At 38.7% G+C, this 22,778-nt stretch overlaps 1 protein-coding gene across 2 annotated transcripts in view; it reads right to left on the bottom strand.

Moving 5' to 3' along the window:
* Positions 1-22,778, bottom strand: part of DNAH7 (dynein axonemal heavy chain 7) — a 249,692-nt gene that overhangs the window by 214,161 nt on the left and 12,753 nt on the right. The window contains exons 3-9 of one of the 2 annotated variants that reach the window (XM_082689009.1): positions 18,333-18,395; positions 15,112-15,220; positions 14,195-14,342; positions 6,509-6,596; positions 5,298-5,478; positions 3,283-3,358; positions 1,150-1,275 (exon numbers count right to left, since the gene is read on the bottom strand). In XM_082689009.1, the coding sequence (XP_082545135.1) occupies positions 1,150-1,275; positions 3,283-3,358; positions 5,298-5,478; positions 6,509-6,596; positions 14,195-14,342; positions 15,112-15,220; positions 18,333-18,395 (791 nt within the window). The remainder of the gene's footprint in view (positions 1-1,149; positions 1,276-3,282; positions 3,359-5,297; positions 5,479-6,508; positions 6,597-14,194; positions 14,343-15,111; positions 15,221-18,332; positions 18,396-22,778) is intronic. The other variant, XM_082689010.1, reaches the window with a different exon arrangement.

The following is a 22,778-nucleotide window of genomic DNA, read 5'->3' as shown; positions in this document are numbered from 1 at the left end:
AGACAGTAGCTTTCCTTCCGCTGGTTTTGGGAGGCAGAAAAATGTGCCCACTTGCTGCGCCCTTCTGCCCACAGCATACATACAGTAGAAACCAGGAGGCCCTGGAGAGCGGGTCACTTGTCACAAGGGCTGCAGATGTAGGGGTTGAAAATGTTGGGGTGGGGGTGGGTAAGACCCCCTGGGACACAGGTGCCTCCTCTGGCATACGACAGGACTGATCCAGGTTCTGAGGTTCCTGAAGGAAGGCCTTCTTTAAGAAAAATAAATATAGATTTGTATTACTTTTGTACATTTTCTAAAACCATGTCTATGGGTGCTCGTTGCTAGGATGCCCACCAGTGCCTTAGAAGAGGTCATGCAAGGGTGGGCGGGAACATGAAGTAGCAGCTTCTAAACTGTGTGGTCGATGGTCCTCAGCCTGGGCAGCAAGCATGTCAGCTCCACGGCGCCCACCAGCATCCACATCCCGCTGCGCCAAGCACTTGCCAACGTGTGGCTGTACCGTCCCCACCGTGACAAGGTCTATGAGGTGATGCCTAACTTCCTGCTGTCACCCAGGAACTTTAACTCATGCCATTCAGGTGTGCCATATTTACTAGGTTCCTAACCATCTAGATGACTGTAACAGCTAATGGTCTGTGGGATTTAAAACACAGCATGACAATATAGACCCTTAAGGGTGATCACCTTAAGTCTGCATGGTAATGAGTTACGGGACGGGAGTAGGGGGGGAACTGAGTCAGAGGTCAAAGACAATGTTCCTGATTTACTCTACCACTACATTGCTGATTTAAACCCATGTTTGAATACTGATGGTTAAGTTTGTAGTTATTTTTTTTAATTTGTAGTTGAAATAGTAAAAGAAACAATTAATATGTGACAAAATAGCTTTTATTGCTCTTTTAAAAAGAAGCTCAAGGGGCGCCTGGGTGGCTCAGTGGGTTAAAGCCTCTGCCTTCGGCTCAGGTCATGATCCCACGGTCCTGGGATCGAGCCCCACACCGGGCTCTCTGCTCTGCAGGGAGTCTGCTTCCTCCTCTCTCTCTCTGCCTGCGTCTCTGCCTACTTGTGATCTCTGTCAAATAAATAAATAAAATCTTAAAAAAAAAAAAAAAGAAGAAGAAGCTCAAGAAGGCCAGAAATACTCACTTAAAAGTCCCGTGCCACAAATCTAGCACTGCCAACATTGTAGGGTTCAATGTGTTCAAGTGATCCTTAATATAATTGCTTGCAGCTAAAAATGATTTCCTCCAAGGTTTTGGAAGAACTTCCATTCTGAAAACAAAGAAAAAAGAATCAACTATCTCTAAAAAATCAGAAAAAAGCATTGTCATGCATACTTTCTGAATAATAATAGCTTCCTTTTTTTTTCTTTAGAGAGAGAGAATGGGGGAGGAGGAGCAGAGGAAGAGAGAGAACTTTCAGCAGGTTCCATGCCCAGCACAGAGCCTGACGGGGACTCAAACTCACAGCCCTTAGATCCTGACCAAGAGTGGGTTGCTTAACCCAGTGAGCCACCCAGGCACCCCAATAATGGTTTTACTTTAATAAAAAGTATTATGTATCCCTGACAATAATAACAAAATACATAATTATGTATGGAAGATACATAAAGGCCATACTTTCTATGGCCTAAGCCATATGATTGTAGAATAATGAACACATGAAATTATACTTGAATCCTTTTCTTTTTTTTAAGATTGATTTCTTTGAGAAAGAGTTCATCAATCAGGGGAAGAGGAGCAAAGGGAGAGGGAGAACCAGGCTCCCTACTGATCAGGGAGCCCCACACAGGGCACAGTCCCAGAGCCCCAAGATCATGACCTCAGCTGAAGGCAGATGCTCAACCAACAGAGCTAACCAGGCACCCCTGAATTTTTTTTTTAATTTTATTTATTTAAGTAATCTCTGCACCCAACATGGGTGCTCAAACTTACAACCCCGAGATCAAGGGTCACATGCTCTTCTGACGGAGCCAGCCAGGTGCCCCATAAACTTGAATCATAAGTTAACTTGAATCATAAAGTAACTATTTTTTCCTTTAAATACTTGGTCAAGTTCACAAGTAACTCAAAATGATCAAATAGAAACAGTAGCCAACTTTTTCTCATATACGTCTTGAAAGAGGTAATTTGAAGACACAAAAAGTTTAAATTTTTTTTAAAACATCTTAAGTATTGCATGGAGCACTGGGTATGGTGTATAAACAATGAATTTTGGAACACTGAAAAAAAAAAAATAACAATACAATATATATATATACATATATATATATATATATATATATATATATATATAGTCCAGCCTACCTGCAGAAATCCCCTTCAACTTCAACTTAATCTCTGTTAATGTGTAAAGGACACTTCCAAAATTACCGATGCTAAGGTCCTTATTTGAAGACATTTACTCTGTAACTCCTTTGACCTGCATAGTCATCCTTGATACATTAAAGATATGCCATTTTCACCTTTCAGAATGTATTTAAACCTCTATATTTTATGCCTACAATATTTTCTTCTCATGATTTTAAACACTGAATCTCACTTTATTATGTGTAAGCTTAACTCGGTTTTTCAGTTGTAGTCATTCCACCTTTACAGCTACAAAAGGTGATTTTGGTCCCTTCACAGGAGAAAAGCTGTTCTCCACATAGGATATGTTGGAAATGACCGCATAATTTTTTCTTGCCATTATAGGAAAACAATCTGAGGCACTTTCAAATAATATGAAAGAAGCAAAACAATTTTTACTAAATCATAAAAATGTAAGTTCTATTCTTCAAACTATTTAAGAAATTTATTCCTAAATGGGATTTAGGGATTAGGGAAAATATATAGTGAGTGTACTTTTCTATTATGTGTCCTATATTTTAATCTATGTAATAAATTGCAATATGTTCTATATACACACATATTTTCTGTAATGTTCCCAGTATGATTTGTGCATTCCAATTGCCATCAAGTTCTTATATCCCTATTGTATCCAAAGCCTGTGCTAGTAGCTATGGAAATACAAGGATCTATATAAGCTTCTTTCACCAGGGTACTTCTGTTTTAACCACATAGGTATCCATCTCTCTGTCTGTCTACCCATCTACCCATGAATTTGTAAATAAAACATACTAGGGCTTAAATACACAAACTTAATAAGAATAATCAGTTGTATAAATGAAGTATATAGGTTATAAACATATATATGAGAAATACCATCAGTGTATAAATAAATACACATACATAGAAACAGTCATATAATTAATATTCTTAGAGAAAGTTAATCACTTACTCAGCGCGATGGGGTGGAATTTCAGCTGTTTTTTTATCTTCTTCTTTTTCCCTAGGATCTTTCAAAACAAAATCAACTAAAAGAAAATTGAAAAGTTCTGATAAACATCCTTATATTAATTATGGCACATTTCCAAGCAATTGCAAAACTAATTCCACTAAAATCAATTATTTAAATTATGTTATTTAAAATAATGGAGCCATTTCTGCATATATCAGACAACAAAAATATTTATGAGAAAACCCATGATGTCTGTGTCTTTGAGAGTATATGTTCCCTCTCTTTAACAACAGGCTCCTATTATTTCATTTGAAAATAATAATTGGTTTTATTTTTTTTTATTTTTTTTTTTTTTAAAGATTTTATTTATTTATTTGAGAGAGAGACAGTGAGAGAGAGCATGAGCGAGGAGAAGGTCAGAGGGAGAAGCAGACTCCCCATGCAGCTGGGAGCCCGATGCGGGACTCGATCCCGGGACTCCGGGATCATGACCTGAGCCGAAGGCAGTCGTCCAACCAACTGAGCCACCCAGGCGTCCCAATAATAATTGGTTTTAAAATTACATTTTCCTTCATAGCTATTCTACCAAAAGTAGTTTTCATTGAAGGCCAACAATAAAGAATCACAGCAGTTTCCTTTCACTGAGGAAACTTAGCATGTTGCTTTGTTCTCTTTTAAATTGCATAAAAACATAAAACAAGCCTGTTATAAAATCAGTAAAGGGAGCTGCTTCTGCTTCTATCTTCTATGGTCATTAATCCACAGTTAATTCTAATTTTCCTACCTTTAGGTGCTCTTTCTAAAATGCCAATGCTAACACCCCTCTTCTTAAAATCCTTTGGTGACTCTGCTTTAATTTTGAATGTTTTAAAAAGGCATTGAGTGCCCTTAAGATTCTGTCCCCTTCCCAAATGGACTCTATGCTTTGCCATCACGGCTGCTGCAAGCCTGAAGAGTCTTTCATGCGTGTCTGCCACATGTCACAGCGTTTTCTCAGGGTGAGCACTGTCTCGTGTTTGGTTTGTATTTCGAGACAGTTCAGGCTCCTCCAGATTTCTTCCGACCGAGTCTGGCATGAGCTTCGGTCCCTTACAGCACATCCTGTTTCCCCCCTTCCCACGCCTACCGCTCTACTTTGTAATTAATGATTTGTCCCTCTCCCTCATTTCCACAATAAACTCCTTGGAATCAAAGATTTGCCTTTTTATTTTTACATTAGCAGGACACTCAATAAGAGTCTTAAATTAAGTAAATGCCTTCCTTAAAAGGTTCCCAGGCAACTCCAAAACATGAGGATTTCTCCAGCTTCGAATACAACATCAATTATACCAGTTTTACAATCCCAGTTAATTGGAGAACTTTTGTTTTAAGTATAGGTTTAATATATAGTTTTAATTCAGATGGACTCGGAAATGAGTATGTGGAAAACGATTCTCATGTTTAGTCAGTCTTAGAATCCAGTGGTCTATACCAGGAATCAGCAAACTTTTTATGTAAAGGGCTTGAGTATCAATACCTTCAACTTTATGAGCTACAAGGTCTCCATCACAAATACTCATCTCTTCTCTTATAGATCAAAAGTAGCCCAAACCATGTGCAAATGAATGCGTACGACTGTACTGCAATAACATTTATTTACAAAAACAGGTAGTGAGCTGGACTCGACCTGTGAGCTGTAGTTTGCCAACCCCTAGTCCATAACAATTTTCAATTAATCACCTTCTAATAATGATAGCAATAATATTAATGTCAGTTAAATAATTAAATTTTAGAACTTCCTCAGTTCTAGAATTTACTCAGTTTTTACTGAGTGGATGTAACACTCAAAAAAAAAAAAAAAAAAAAGATGGGATTTAAAATTTTCTTGCTGTACTTTATTAAAGAAACCTGCCTAAGATCTTAAGCAATGAAATAGCAATGCAAAAAGCAGAATAAATCTATGAATGCTTTCAAGTATAGGTATTAACTTTCAGTTAATAAGACACATTCAAATTAGAAAACAAATACTGATTTACCTATGGATTTTTTTACACTAAGAAGATAATCTTCTCTCATTTCATCAGATAATGCAAGTATGCTGTTGGTGAGGACTTTCAGGTGTTGGGGGACTAAATTCAATACATGCTCTAGCCAAGAATCTTCCATTGGGGCTACATGGTCTGTGTCAATTCCATGGTGAATATAATAGTAATATCTCTGCATAAAGAAGATGGAGAAATATAAATGTGTTTAGTTCTGTAGTGAAAGAAGTGTGTTCATAAAAACAAACAAACAAACAAAAAACAACCACCTACTGAGCAAAATCAAAACTTTAGGCAAAGTATTTACAAATCACAAAAAAAGTATCTTGTGTAATTCATGGAGGTATTTTTTTGAGATCCCCTAAGTTAAAAAAAAAAAAAAAAAAGGATAGTTCATGAAAATTAAAGCTCATCTCAGTTCATAACTACAATGAAAAATATTAAATTATATTACCAAATATATGATGTACTAAGAAGAATCCATGCTGAAGTAGAATTTAGTGCTTTATAAATGTGTGAAAATGTCATAGTTTTTGTCCTTTGATAATCAAGTCAATCATACAAGCTGCAAACAAATCAGTAACCCTATACATTAAGCTCAGAAATCTATGACAGGACTGAGGAAATCTCCAACTGACCAATAGTCCATTTATAATTTTACAGCTACTATTAAATGTGTACATAAACATTCATTTTAAGACATGTTAGTATTTCTCTAACAGACATTTAACTTTGGTATATTTTCATAAAGTTTTACATGTCACTCATTAGAAAAATTTTAAACATCCAAGTATTTTTTCAAAATACTTCCAAATCAGCAATGTTAGAGTCTTCGATATTTAATTTTTAAAAATTCTTCTGTATTCAAAATACTAGAATAACTATATTTTAAGTAGGTTAATATGCTCTGTAAAGTATACTTTATATAACTAAGAGAATTTCTCATGGAAGAATAAAGACATATAAAAGCTATACACGACCGAGGCTCTTTCTAACAAAGGGAGCTGGTAAACGAGATTTTTCATTGTGGTCTTAGATGGCAAGGGGGAAAATGATTTCCTCCATTAATCCCGTAGAGCAATTTTGTGGAACTCCATATTTACTTCCACACCAGAAAGGAGCACAGGGTAAGCTCAAAAGTTTAAAGGCATCTTCAAGTGCTTCCTTTACATTCAAGTATACTGACAAAAGAGACAGTCCATTACCAAAATGTCTTTCTCTATTGCAGAAGTGGTCAGTTTGGGAAACGTGCTTTCACCAGGATTAGGTGAGTCTAACACCGCATCTTGTTGCCTAAGAAAATGATAAACACACTATTCAATCATACAAAAGGGCAGTTAGAATATACATCAATGGATATACAGTTGACCCTGGAACAACTCAAGTTTGAACTGTGTGGGTTCACATACACTTCTTTTACAGTACAGTGTTGTAAATTATTTTATGATTTTCTAAATATTTTCTTTAGTTTACTTCATTGTAAGAATACGGTATATGATACATATAACCAAAAAATATGTATAAAATAACTGCTTCTATTATCAGTAAGACTCCTGGTCAACAGCAGGCTATTAGTAGTTAAATTTTTGTAGAGTCAAAAGCTATACGTGAGATTTCAATTGTGGCGGGGGTCAGTGTCCAGAACCCCCCTAAGTTGTTTAAGGGTCTACTGTCAAAACATCAGGCTGTCTCTACTAAATCTTAAGAAAAAATGAATTGTTGGAATGTTTTATTAATAGTACATATAACATATATTTGTTTGATACCACATTCCACCCAGAACACTTTCTCTTTATTTATAGAGAGACAGTTCTATTGGAAGTGATTTGCAAGACCAAAGCCAGAGGCTACATTCTTCTTGATGAGCTTTACCTATTCTTCCTCATTTCTCCAAACTCAAGCTCTCTCTTCTTTAAAATGTTGTAGGAGTATTCTTGCATTATTGCTAAGATATGTATGGTTATTTATAAATAAGGGATTTAAAAGAGCACTGAGGGAAAAGATTTTTAGTTTTCCCAAAGACAGGTACATTCTTGAAAAGATAATTTCTCAGATATGTAGAGATATACAGAATAAGCTAGCAAAAAATGAAAGTTTATATGTTCTCATGTATTTATTACTTCCTGTCTATAAATGGACAATGTTGATAACTGTAATTAAATTCAAACTCTATACAAGCCACACTTTTTAAAAATCAAGTATTTTTTTAGAGACTCCACTTTAGGAGGGGCAGAGAGTGAGCATGAGTACAAGCAAGGGGAGCAGCAGAGGCAGAGAGAAAAGCAGTCTCCCCACTGAGCAGGGAGCCTGATGAAGGATCAGGATTGATCCTAGGACCCCGGGATCATGATCTGAGCCGAAGGCATATGCTTAACCAACTGAGCCACCCAGGCGCCCCTACAGGCCACATTTTGTGACTTCTTCTGGGCACTACTGTGGAGAAAGACATAGGTCACATCTTCATGAAAAATAAGTTGTTCTGGGATAGCTTTAACTTACTCATCATTGAATGCATCAGGCTCTAGATCCCAACTTCATCTGGGATTACAGGTCAGTGATGCTGTGTAACAAAACAGTCCCTCCCACTAACAGTCTAGTGAGTGAAGATTGGAGTTTTATTGAATATCCATCTGAGACACGATACTAAGATAGATGCCAGATGCATCTTCTAAATTATTTTCTTTTGCAAATCCAGGAATCAAATATTTTGTGAACTTCACATTCTTTTCCATTATATGGAAGAGAAAAGAACCAATGCAATGCCTCGGGTAATGTCTCAGTTTAATTCAGTACATAGTAGGTGCTCCATTGATGTTTATAAAATGAGGGAATACAAATATAAAAGCAGCAAGGGAAGATCTTCAAGGTATTCTGTAGTTGGAATGAGAAGCGCTGACTATTCTAACTACAAAAGTAGCCTTGTCGTTATTTTGATTGTAAAGTGTTACTAATGGGACAGTAATGGACCTCAAGAATCAGGACACCTGCATACAAACTCTGCCACCCTAAAGTAGATGACCCCAATAACTGGGTTGTTGATGTTTTTTAATGGCAGAAATACCCATGTTATTTAACTTGCTGAACCCGGAGAATATACCAAGCTTCATCCTCCGTATGAGTACTGCCTGCCTGAGAGAGCGCAGCACGGTCAAGAAAGGGAAGAAGGAGAAGGTTGGGGGCGACGGGGCAGCTGCATGGGTTTTTGCAGTCATCACGAAGATCCTTTCAGCTTTAAAATTCTAGGATTCAATCATTCTGTGGCTACAGGCAAAGATCCTACTTGCTGGAAATAGTGATAATAAAAACCTTCTTTATTGATCACCTAGTTAGCCCCTCAATAGTTTCGCATACATTATCTCTAATCCTCACACCTATTGTTAGACGAGACAGAGAAATTATTCTCACTTCACAGATGAGAAACTGAATTTCAGATTCAATAACTTCCTCTCTGTCATGTAGTTAATTAAGTACAAAAAATAAGGATTTGCCCATCCACATGTGCGTCCAAACTGCCACGTTCTTTCCAGCAGAACAATATTCCTTTCAGAAATAAATCAATATAGGAGACATTTTACCTGACTAAAGAGAAAATATGGTGTACCTTATTTCCTGAAAATGAAAAAACTATATTGATTTTCTCTTTATTAAATCAATAGTGATTTTGAGTCAAGACGGTAGCAAAAACATCCCTTTTTTCAAGTTTCCTTGTGAACACGGTAGTAATTTTAACCAACATTGTAAAGAGACTAGAGAGTCATCAGCAGAGGAGATATTTCAACAAACTTTTGAAACAGAAAAGAAGAGAGAGGACAGATAAAATGGGGTTGAAAAAACACATGGCCATCATTCACGCAGGAAAGTGACCATTCTGACTAGGAGATTCTGGTCTTGTAGTCTAGCAGGTGCTAAAAGATAAAATTACTAGAATGGCTGAAAATAAGGAAGTTATATAACTCATCTTGAGGTCTAAAGCCAGACAGGACAATAAAAGTACACACCTGTATTTTTCATTAATATAGACCTAAAAATTCTTAACAAAATATTAGCTGGTCAAATCCAGCAACACACAAAAAAGATTATACATAATGACTAAGTGACAGGAATGCAAGCTTTAACATGAAAAGCCTTTAATGTAATATACTATATGAAAACATTGAAGGATAAAAACCAAATTCTTATTTCAATGGACCCTGAAAAAGCATTCAACAAAAATCCAGCACTCGTTTTATGATAACTAACATCTCAGCCAACCAGGAAAAGAAGGTATCTTTTTCAGCCTGATAAAGGGTATCTTAAAAACTTATAGCTAACATCTACATAAATGTGAAAGACTAAATGTTTTCCACTAAGACTGGGAAGTCGACTATCACCAATTCTATTCAACAATATACTGAAGAACCTAATTAAGTACAAAATGAGAAGTGAGAAAAAAGAAAGGCATCAGAAATGAAGTAAAACTATATTTGAAGACAACATAATTGTATACACATGGATTTCCATGGAAGCTTTTAAAAAGCTGCAGAACTGGTAAGCAAGTTTTAGTGAGGTCTTAGGATGTGAGATATCTAAGTAAAAATCAATTGATTTTTCTACATACTGACAAAGAACAATCAGAAAATTAAATAATTCCATTCACAGCAAAAAATACTTAGGATATTTTTTAAAAGGAGATTTTTTAAAACGAGATTCATACATTAAAATACAAGACACTGCTAAGAACAATTAAAGAAAAAATAAGTAAATGAAGAGAAATAACATGTTTATGGGCCAGAAGACTCAGTATTATTGACAATTATCCCAAAATTGGCCTACAGATTCACTGCAATTAGCTATTAAATCCTAGGTTGTTGTTTGTTTTCCCCAGAAACTGACATCTAGTTTTCAAATATGTATGAAAATGCAAAATACTCATGATAACCAAAACAATTTTGGAAATGGATAATAAATGTTGTGGATTTAAACTAATTTCAAACTTGACTATAAGGTTCAAGTGATCAAGACAGCGTGGTAGTGATGTTAAGATGAACATATAGACCAGGGGAACAGAAATAGAACCCCTCACATGGGCAAATGTTTTTTAACAAATGTGTCAAGGTAATTCAGTGGGAGGCTGGAACATTTGGCTATCTATATGGAAAAAAATCAAACCTCAACCTTAGCTCATACTATAGATATGCCATTAAACTAAATCATGTATCTAAATATAAGAGCTAAAACTATAACCTTCTAAGAAAACATGGGAGAAAAATCTTGTGATAGGAAAATATTCTTAGAACTCCAAAAACATCAACAAAAGAAAAAATTGATAAATTGAGCTTCCTTAAAATTGAAAGCTTTTACTTTTAAAAAAGTACCATTACAAAAATGAAGAGATAAGCCACAGACTGGAAAAAAATATTTGCAAATGATAGATCTGATAAAAGACTTGTAAAGGAAATATATCAAGAACTCTTAGAATGTATTAACAAAAATATAACATAACCCAATTTAAAGATGGGCAAAAGACTTAGACATTTCAAAGAAATTATATGAATGTCAAAGAACCACCAGAAAAGACACTTATCATCATCAGTCATTCGGGATATACAACTTGAAGCCACAGTGAGATAAAATAACACATTTACTTGAAATGCTTTTGTTTTGTTTTGCCTATTCTAACCAAAGTGTGGGCAAGGTTGTTGAAAAACTAGGAACTTCTTCTTACACTGCTTGGGAGAATGTAAGATGGCATAGCCACTTGGAAACAGTTTAGCAAAGTCTTTGAAAATTAAACATATCCTACTATACAATTGAGCATTTCTACACTTTGGCATCTACCCAGGAGAAATGAAAACACACATCTACAAAAAGACTTGTGTTCAAATGTTCATGGCAGCATTTTCAAATAGTCCCAAACCAGAAACAATAAACAAAATGAAAGGATTTTAAAAGCATACATATTGTAAGATTCCATTTATATGAAATTTTAGAAAAGAAAAAACAATAAAAACAAAACACAGATCAATGATTGTCTGGCGCAGCCAGTGGCAGAGAGAATTATTTGGAATGGGAATCATTTTTAGCAGATGATAAAAGTATTCTAAACCTAGATTTTGGTTAAGGTTGTACAGCCATAGAAATTTATTGAAATTCATTCAATAGTACATTTAACCTGGATTAATTTAGTGGTAGGTGAACCACAGCTCAGTAAAGCTGTTCTTAAGCCTATCTAGAAGGCTATGAAAATAAAATGTTCAGGAAAAAAAAAAAAGAGGTGATAGAGTACAAATATAAGTTGCAAATAAAATAATGACAACTAGAGTGACAAAGGCTTCTCATCAACAGTAATACATGCCATGGTGGCTACAGTTGAAAGTACTATATTGTATGATTGAATTTTGCTGAGAGTAGAAACTACACATTCTTACAAAAAAAAAAAAAATGCTGACGATGTGAGGTGAAGAATCTGTTAATTAACTTGATTGTGGGAATACTTTTACAACATATACATATACTCTCACACTGCAAACTTTAAATATGCCCTAATTTTATTTGTCAGGGCGCCTGGGTGGCTCAGTTGGTTAAGCGTCTGCCTTCAGCTCAGGTCATGATCCTGGGGTCCTGGGATCAAGTCCCACATCGGGCTCCCCACCCAGTGGGGAGTCTGCCTCTCCCTCTGCTCCTCCCCCTGCCTGTGATCTCTCATGCTCTCTCTCAATAAATAAATCTTAAATAAATTAAATAAATTAAATCTTTAAAAAAGTTGTTTTGTCAATAATACCTTAATAAAACTGGGGGGAAATTGTACATGCTAAAAAATAACACTCCCAATATTTTTCAATCTAATGTTTTCAGATATAAGGTAAAAATTAAGATTATCATTTAGTTTTATAGCCAGCTTAGCCATTAATTCAAGAGTAAGGACAAAACACAGAACTTTACAGAGATGAAAAATCTCAACTTTACGCCTCAGAGATCCTCCCTGAAACAACCATTGCGGGGTGAACTTCAGAGGAAAAAAAAAGCACTCAGAAGTGAAAACTTCAATGCAAAAACAATTTTCTAAAGAATTAGAAAACACATTAGTAACCCCAAGTGTTAACTTAAGAAAAAAAATTATGGAGAATTTAAGGACTCAGTAGAATAAAAATATTAGAGAAATACTGGTAGAAATAAAACAACAGATGATCACAATGAAAATGCAAAGGAAACTTTAGAGCTAAGTGAGAGCAGTCCAAGACCCCTTTGTGTTATTCAGGAGAAGACTGCTAAAAATTGAATTTTAAACTTTAAAAAGAATAAATTATAATAGGTGGCTTTAAATAGTATGGTAACCGCTGAAAGAATAGAGATATTTGATAGCTTTTAGGCCAATAGAAAGGGAGAAGAGAAAATTCAATTCAATAGAAAGCAGAAAAAAAGAAAAACGAAGTAAAGGCAACATAAATAGAAAGTACAAAATAAATCGGTAGAAGCACACATATATAAGAAATACCAACAACTATAAATGGGATTGGATGTACTATTAAAGTACAGAAACTCTTAAGATTGAATTTCATATGTCTATCCATATCCTGTTTATAAAAGGCATAAGTAAAAAATGACATAAAATGCCTAAAAAGAGACTAGATGGCTTATAACACAAGAACAAAGATAATCTGAAAAACCAATACCATTCTATAAATATCAGAATAAGACACATTCCTTCCGATGCATAGCCGAGCTCACAAAAAGAAAGGAAATACTCAGGAGTTTAAAAAAAAAAAAAATGGAATGGCAATCAGCAAAAGCCCGAGGCTATGGCTACCCTTCTGGGGCTCGGGGCCAGAGTCTTTAATGACCCTATGAATCAGGAGATCAGGTTCTGAGTAGGACTGAGTGAAATGGAGAATTCAAAGAGAACCCTGTGTGACGCTAAAACCCAAGATGGGCTCTATCTTCACCCAGAAAATGACCAGAAATGACAGGCACGGGAAGTTATATCAAGAAAATCATCTGTCGTGACCAGATCTCTGGGTAGAGAAAAAGTTGCTTCAAAGACTTTGTAATTAGAGCCTACCTGGTCCACAGCTTTGGGTTTTGATTTTTACATTGTCTGTGGGTTGTGAGAGAGCTTCATCCCAAAAGCCGACAGAAGTGAGCCAAACGAGTACGATTCTAGTGGAGCCCAGGAAAGGCAAAGTCCGACCCCTCTAGCAGAGGCGCCCACAATCCAGCTGCACAGGGCTCCCCCAAATCCCCTTGCCCTTTGTAAGCACAGAGCACCCACTGCACCCCTTCAAGACCATGGGGTTCGTAAAGCCCCACATGGGGACCGGAAGACCGGGTTCTGTGAGTGAGTTACTTAATGCACCAGGTCATGAAATTATGTCCACAAATAGCCATGTGTGGGCCTTGAGAGTCCTAAAGAAAGAATGTACCAACCAACTAGCATGCGGCAGTGAGGAGAGAGTGAGGAGGAGTTAGTGACTTGTGTGCGCTTGGCACACCAGGCAAGCCCGGCCCTGCTCACACGGCTGATGGCTTCACCCTAGTTCCTTTCTTTTTTTAAGACGAGGAGGCCCCCCAATGCCAGAGAAGCTGCTAGATCACCTGAGCTGGTGAAATGGGGAGAAAGAAAAACTCGCCCCACACCCTTCACCAACCACAGTCGTCGCAACCACAACTCCCAGACGTTGTGCTCTCCCAGCCAACCTCAGAATTCACACCAGCACCACTTCAGCTCGTGGTATTTCAAAGAGGGACACCCGAAACAGGGCGAAGCTCCAGATTTCATTCTTTATTGGCATGACCTCACTCCAACAAGGCTTTAAGGCATTCTTAGAGACGCACAGAACTTGTATACTTTTAGATAGAAAGATCCCCGGTGCTCTCACGACGGTCACACACACTGGTCAGCTTACACAACTCACATAATGACGTTAACAAGAGTGCTTCTAAAGTTTTCTCGTTCTTTATGTAGAGATTTGTTCTTGGTTTTAGTAGTAGATGGTCCAGCATAACTGTCCTCAGCTTGGTCCAATATTTTGCTCTTTTTTCCAAAGTGTCCCAGGTACTCAGCTTGAATTTAAAAAAAAAAAAAAAAAAAAGCATGAGTTAGTCCTCTAAAAAATAAGCTAAACCATGCGGGTGGTTAGAATAAAACGCTAAAGCACCTTTCAAGAAAACACTACACACTTTAAGTTCTCAAGTAACCATAGGTACAATTGATTTTCTTTTATTAGGAAGTTAAACTACTCTTGTTTTATATCATCATAATAGAAACTTCGGGTTATTTCAAGAATATTTAATTAATTTAATTTATATTTTGATTAACATGCTAATAAACCCTAATTTTCAATTAATTTGCATAGAGCCTTCCTAAAATGAAGATAAAGATTATTATTAAAAACATAACACAAAACTATGTCAGAAAATTTAAAGAACCATGATGAAAAAAAGTTAATATTCAACATAATCAATCTGATGAGTCAAAAAGATAAAAAGTAAAAAATATTAAAATGATTAATTGGGAAGCAATATTTGCAACTTATTAAAATCCTTCTTACAAAAAACTTCTAAGTCTGTTGTAGAGAAGTCTGACAATAAATCAAAGTTTTAATATAAATGCCCCCCAATTCTGAAAATATCACATTTTATAGCCTTTACAACAGCCTGAGATAATTAAGAACTACAATTAATTATTTTATGAGGGAAAACATTTGGGATAAATTTTTCTACTTGATATAAATGTCATTTCAGTTTTATAATTTCACTACTCTCAACTAAATGTTGTAATGATTTTTTTTTTCCTCTTGAAAATTTCTCTAAGTTGGAATGAACTTCTTACCATATGACTGTTCGTTTTTAACACTAAACGATTCTGGAATATCATCGCCCTGTTTTATATTCAAATGGAATGACGGAGCTGCCTGCTGCCACTGGGGCTTCGTACTCACCTGAAACGTGAAATTTAAATAGCATTAATAAAACAGGATGGGGGGGGGAGGACCCTTTTTTTCATGAAACTCATGAGTGTTTATAAACACGTTTTCTCAAACAAATCAAGACATCTGGAAAGAAGGCACACTCAACAGCAAATCTTAGTCCTGTGAAAGGCTGTGGTGTGACATTTGGGAGACATTACCAAAGTCTCTGCAGCTAGTTGGATGTGGGCATCTGTTACCTAACACTGGGGTGTTCATTCCAAAGAGCCTACTCACCCCCAAACATTGGCAAGTGGTTTTAAAGCCTTCCGTGTTAATGAGAGGAACATGCTGCTGGTCTCCAATGCTAATGAGCTTCTCTGCTTTCCAGCTCCAAAAGATCTTTCTGTTCTCGTGGCTCTAAGCAGCTCTAGATTTCTCTGGCCACTCATGAATGTATTCCATAGTTTAAGGCAGGGTTCATAAATTCTCGCACTTACAAGAGCCGGGCAGATACCATACAAGAGGGAGGAAGACTCGGGATGAAAGCTAATTGGCATTCAGCTTCAGTGCTGAAAACCACAGAGGGTGGTGGGGACCGCAGCAGAACAGGAAAATACCTCGGTCTTCTAAAAAGACAACAAAAATTCGCCCAGGGAAAGTATTCTAATACCAGAACACAGACCCACTGCTCCTGGGACCTATGACTCTTCAATAAACCCAGATGGGCAGATTTTATTTCTCCTAATTTTTTTTAGAGACTTTATTTATTTGAGAGTGAAAGCAAGAGAGACCACAGAGGGAGAGGGAAAAGGAGAAGCAGCCTCCCTGCTGAGCCCAGAGCCCAGTGGCTGCATCCCAGGGCAGATGGGTGGGTTTCCAAGCGATATCACATCGTCCTGATCACCGAGTCTGTGTCCCCCTTGCACACCCAGACCAAACTGAGAGCTGATCCCTGCGCACCGGCCGCCGCTCCGTGGTTTCACTCTCTCCAGTCTTTTACTCCTCCTTCACTCAAATAAACTGACTGTATGCGAGTCCTCATTTCAGTCTCTTCTTCTGCAGGAAAACAAGCTAAGACAACTCAAAAATCAGTGCTCTCCCAACCTTCGGCCTGCCCTTCCATTTCTCCACTCTCATCTTGCTCCATAAAGGATTTAGGACTCAGGGGAGCGCTTCAAGTGAGCCATGCAGAAAGGGTGAGAATCAGGTCCCTGGCTGCGACCTCCAGTGCCGGGTCACCCTGGATTTCAACTACAGGGATCACCTCCAGAAGCGTGAAGGTCTGCAGTGAAAATCACTTTAGATCTAAACTACTGCTGGAAAAAAGTCACCTAAGTGCAAACCTTAATTCTCAGATGAAAATAGTTCGCCATTTTTAATTGATGGATTTTTTAAACAGCTCTTAAAAATATTATTTCTTGCACAATACATAAAACTCAAAGAATGCTGAAAACAATTAAGATACATATGAACATAAAACCAGGTTTAAAGCCCCAACAGAAGGATTTTAGACTATTAGATGCCACCAACAGGAAAGGATTGTTCTACAACTTGATAAATAAGAATGGTAAATAAGAAATTTTAGGTTTATATTTCTAAACCCATATACTAACAAGACACAATGAACCAAGAACAATTGTTATTTTTTCCAGTTTTAAAATCTGTTAAGTTTTCAAAAGAAAATGTCTATTTTATTTCAAGTCGTATCTTTTAAATTAGAATACTTAAAATTGATTTTGTAGAACTAGAGAAACATTCTATGGCTCCATTTCTCAGAACTTGGCATGATAAACTGGCATTATCCACATAAACATATATTTTTTATAAGATTTTATTTATTTCTTTGACAGAAATAGAGAGCCAGAGGGCACAAGTGGGTAGGGGAGCCCAGTGGGGGCTCGATCACAGGACCCTGGGATCATGCCCGGAGCCAAAGGCAGACGCTTAACCGACTGAGCCACCCAGGTGCCCCCATTTAAACAGATTTTTAATTAAAATTTGTATTTTGTAATGTTTAAGGAAATTCACTTAATAATATTAGCTCAGGTTTTCCAAGGGAAAAATTGTCATCCATTTTAAATTATTAGGAACCTTTGTACAAAAAGCCACACAACTTCAGTTTTATACTTGTTTGGAGCTTTTAAATTATCTTTCAAATAATAATGCTTTAGATAAACCTTGAAAACATTATGCTAATCAGGCATCAAAGGACAATGTTGTATGGTTCCACTTACTAGAGGTAGCTAGAGCAGCCCCTTATGGAAAACAGAAGGCCAGCCACCATGGGCTGGGGGACACATGGGCGAATAGAGATCTACCGTTTAATGGGGACAGAGCTCGAGTTTGCAAAGATGAAAAGAATTCTGGAGATGGATGGTGGTGACATGCACAACGATATGAGTGTACTTAATGCCACTGAATTGTGGTTCAATTAAAAACAGTTAAAATGGTAATTTTATGTTAGGTATATTTTATCACAGTTTAAAAAAATAACGTTTGCACTGAACTACTTAAATTTCACTTCGATGAGTCACAAGAGCACAATTCAATGGCCTTACGCTCAACGTAATTACTATTAGGATTTTACTGGTAAAATTTATTACAGTAAAGTATATCGTATCCAGGACTTACCAACCGAAAATGCCTATGAACTGCCTCTACCATAGGACAATGAGAATTTATAATCATAATAATTTCTAGAAAGGATACCAGGATAAGAGGACTCTTCTGTGGCCTAGCATTTCAGTGCTGAGAGATATAGCTCAAAGAAACTCAATTTTAAACTCGGAAGGTACAGCTCAGGTTGATAAATGACCCTTTCAGATCTAAAGCCATTAGGGACAAAGCTGTAAGCTGAGGCCTCCTTTCCTGACTCCAACACTGATAATCTTGCCATTGGTCCATCTTGAAAATTCCTTTATCCAGAATATTAAAATACTCTGGACATACTAGGAAATGGTGGCTTACAAGTTACTTTAAGATTGTTCTTTTTCCTACTATGTGCATCTTACAGAATTTCTCCATCAGAAAATAATCAAATGGAGCACACAATTCAAAATCAGATGTTCAGTTACTTATTTACAAGTCTGAAACCACATTTTCAAAAGGGCAAAGAGCCACGGAGAGGATACAGGTGAATTACCGTAGACAACTGGGGTAAAACTCTTGCCGATGTCTTGGATTTTTCTTTACCGTCTGCCTTACCCTGCATGAAAATAGAAGAAAAATTGTTGACTCTTTACATCACAATCGATTCACTCAAACACTTGTATAGTCACTACACAGTAAGGCGTTACCCCAAACCCTCAAAGACCTACTGTACTAGTCTCACATTTGTCCACAGAGGCCTTCGAAGGACTTCCTCTGTAGCAAGGAAAAAAAGGAACATGGCATTCCACAGGACTCAGAAAGCTTTAAAAAGTGTGCAAAACTTTTTATCCAGCACATCTGCTTTGGGGAATTTCTCTGAACCCAGGTGGTGTGCAGGCCTCACCTGGCTCTCCCACACTTCTCTATCCCTGGAACCATTTTGTTCCGTCAACAACGGTGATGTGCCGCTTCCTAAGGTAACAACGATTCGACCTTGTGCGTCCTCAAGTCGCCATAAGGAACACCTGTACTTGTCAGAGCGAAGGGTTGCTATCTCCTTTGAGGAGAGGACAAGGACCTGGTAGGAACTTCGTCTACGTAAGAGGGAGCACAGTTGAGGAGGACAGAGTCCTGCTTGGGCAGCTCGTTCATTGCCTCTCAGCATCAGGTCTTTACTTTCTACCCGGCTTTGGGACTCCTGAGCAGGACTCCATGAACATTACTCCCGCTGGCACAGCACTCTAGAGGGTTCTAGAGGGACACTGAAAGAGAAGGGCTTTTCCTCCTGGTTCCAGTGCTTTTCCCCGTGGCTCCACAGCGTGGCTGCCAGAAGTCAGCGTCCGTCCCGCGGGCGCCCTCCCAGCCTGCGGTATGGGGCTGACCCTGCGGCAGACAGCCTTCAGGAGCTTTCACTGGCATCGCGATAAGCAGCCTTCCAGCAAGTTCCTCTTAGATCACAAAGGGAGACTTTGGTTCCAACTTTTTAGCACGTAAGTAGGGGTTTTACTCACTTCCCAGCCTGCAGGATCTCTGCAAATGTCTTAGTCACCTGAGTGGGCCACAGCCACTCCCTCTCCAAGTAGCCTTAGCTAAGCTTTGGGGGACGGATGGATCTTCCAAGTTCCTTCCTTGAGGACTCTCCCTTGGGCCTAGAGGGAGTGGCTGTTCCTTATATCGGCCATTCCTTGATTTTTTAAAACTGTTGTCCGAATCAGCATCCACTAGCCACCTGCAGCTACCAACAGCTTTAAATGAGGCTCATCTAAAGTGAGAGGTGTTTAGAGTATTTTTTATGTTTAAGAATATATTAAATATATACTAGATGTTGCAGACTTAGTACAAGACACAAAGAATGTGATTAGAATATATTTTACATTGATTACGGTGTGTGTTGTATATTGCTTTAAGGACTTGACATGAATTTTTCTCATTTCATTCCCTTTCAAACTCTGAGACAATATACCACTTTTGTGCATATTGTATAGATAAGGACTTTTTATAGGACTCTCTACCCCTACAAAGCACACAGGCCAGTTAATATGAAGAACTATATGCTTATATCCAGGACAGGAGAGGGTATGAACGCAGCACGGACAGAACGTGTCAAAAAAGAGAAAGGATGAAAACCATGCCGGGGGCATAGTCAGATCTCCACAGAGAAGGACAGCCATAGGCTTACTGAAGACAGAGGAAGCATCACGAACAAGGACTTGGAGGTGAATTTAGGACAGCAGGCCTGGGAGAGGATACAGGGATTGACGATAAAGGGACTTGATCCAACCAAAGTGGAAAGTACAACCATTCTCTTATTCCACCATGATTTACGGAACTTCTACCACGCGCTGGGTTCTCTCGAGGCATGGAGCTGTAGTCCTTGACAGGCCCAGCCCAACCCCTCACGAAGCTTACATTCCAGTGGGTACAGACAGCTGTCGCTACGGGAAGGAACAAGTATGATGGAGGGAAATAAAACAGGTGAAGAGATAGGGAAAAGGCAGAGAAGTGCTAGGTTTCACGGAATAGTGAGGCCACTTTACAGGGGTTATATTTGAGCAGGAACCGAGTCAAGGGTGAGGGACAGCTGGGGAAGTGGGGGCTGCTGTCTTAAGGAGCGCAAGTGTTTGGGGCTTGACCGGCCTGGTTGGCAGGAGAGCCCTTTTAGTCTCCTCTGAGGGGACCTTGAGTCCCAGTTTCCTGGGACAGTCCCTGTGTATACAGCTCTTTCCCGAGTATAATTAGGACTCTCATTCTCAATGTCATCTCAGTTTGGGTGAGAAAGCATATTTTTATCTTCTTTATCCTTCAAGGCCATTCGGAGGGCTATTTCATAAATGGTCCCGGCAACAGAAAACAAGGTATGTGAGGAAGAGACTCAGGGCACCAGTGAGAAGAGTTTAGTGGCTTTTTAAAAACATCTAGGCCACCAAAGATACTGGCCTTGATTTAGAGAAAATGCTAGGAACTACAACCTTCCTGGGACAGTTAAATCATACTATTCCTTTGGTCAGAAACATCAAAGTCTCCCTATTAAAGCTTCATCACCTTGGTTTTCAAAGCCTCCTCAACATGCCCCAAACTATCTCGTTCCCCAGCCTCTCTTAGTTACTCTGTAGCCATAGGCCTCCTGTGGCCCATGAAATATGAGCACTGACAGGATGCATAAGAGCTACTGAGCCTTCTCCAGGCTCTCCTGTCCCTGCCACTGGCAGTGAGGGGGCCGCATGTACTCACTGGCCTAGGCAGGAGGGGGAGGAGGCCTGCCCGGCCCACGTCAGACTTCATGCGAGTAAGGGCAAGCCCTGTTAGGTTTCTAAAATGTAAGGGAATAGGGCGCCTGGGTGGCTCAGTGGGTTAAGCCTCTGCCTTCGGCTCAGTCATGATCTCAGGGTCCTGGGATCGAGCCCCGCATCGGGCTCTCTGCTCAGCGGGGAGCCTGCTTCCCCCTCCCTCTCTGCCTCCCTCTTGCCTGCCTCTCTGCCTAATCGTGATCTCTTTCTATGTCAAATAAATAAATAAAATCTTTATAAATAAATAAATAAAACGTGGGGGACTGTTATGTCAGTATTAACCAGACTAACCAAGTATGCTTCTCAGTATTTCCTTGTGATAGTCCAGCTCTTTCTTCAGGACCAAGGTCAAAAAAGTGTAGATTTTCTTTTTGAACTCCAATTGCAGGTGATCTCTTTAAATACATATAACACCCTTTTGGTAATTCTCTTATTGTTTGAATCTGGTCTGAAATATAATTTGTGCCTGTGTCTGTCCTGCTCTCCTAGCCAGCCCCTCATTCCACTCCATGCCAACCTACTAATTCGGTCTTCCAAAACTGGATAAATGGACTTTAGTTTTAATTTTGTCTTAGAAAAAATTAAAATTAGTTATCTAAGTCCTAAGAGAAAATGCATAACTAAAAAAGAAGAAGAAAAATTGCAATGAGCTTCAAACCGTATTTACCAAAGTAGAACGTCAGATTAGGTGAATGTCTCACACACATCCAGTGCTAGAGCAGAAATACGTTCTACAGTTCCCAGTGAACCACGAGATGTGAGGGAAACGTGAGCATGAAATCTTCAAGCTCAAATGTGCATCGGGTGGTCTCAAAGTGGGAGGCTTCCTGGTGGGCAGAATGAGGGTTGGATAAGAATGAGGTTGTAGACAATAGAGAAGAAATGTGGGAATATATGTTCCCAGCGACCTAGAATTTTCACACTAAGACACAGAGGGAATTCACGTGGGGTCTACAGTATAGCACCAGGACAAACGTACAGAATACCTTGCTCACCGGGCCTCCTGCAACAAACCCTCACACACCTGATCTGGGATCTCTGTCCAGCCTGTTCCGCATGCTGAGCCGGCAGCACCGTCTCTCAGCACCCTGGGTGGACAGCGGTGCGGGCCTTGTGTGTTCTCATACCGCGGTGCAGAACATATGTCTAATAGAGACTTTTGCACATAGTGGTGCTCTAGCTAACCAATAAAAGCAGCCACACATAAGCCAGAATTTCACCTAACTAAGTAAGGTCATTCTTCAATAAGATCAGAGGAGTGGATTTTCAAGTAAGATCTACATGTTTTTGCTGACAAGAAATTCTATTTTAGTCAGCACTTTCCTATGCAGTGATGACCTAGCCATACACTACCCTTTCCTTTCCTCTGGCACGCCTGTGAGACTGGCCCGAAGGAATTTCCACGGACTCTTCTATCAGACAAACCTTGTGCCTCACCTCCTTTCCCACTCTTTTCCAGCTTCACCTGTGGTTATACACGTGGCTGGAGGGAACAGTTCTCTCTGGCTTCAATTCACATAGGAATGACAATGTTTCATTTCACCTCAAGAAAATGTCTTTTGCTTTCTGCTGTGGGGTTTCTCCAATTCCATAGAATGGGACTCTCAAGGTCGCCCCCTCTGCACACGTACCCGTACACATGCATGTGTGCACACGTGCATATGTGCGTGTAAACACACACACACACACACACACACACAAGTAACCAGAAG

The sequence above is a fragment of the Mustela nivalis genome (genome assembly GCF_964662115.1).
Source record: "Mustela nivalis genome assembly, chromosome: 11".
In the NCBI taxonomy this organism is placed as follows: domain Eukaryota; kingdom Metazoa; phylum Chordata; class Mammalia; order Carnivora; family Mustelidae; genus Mustela; species Mustela nivalis.
Note: the sequence above shows the minus strand (reverse complement) of the source record. Positions and strands in the feature narration are given on the sequence as shown.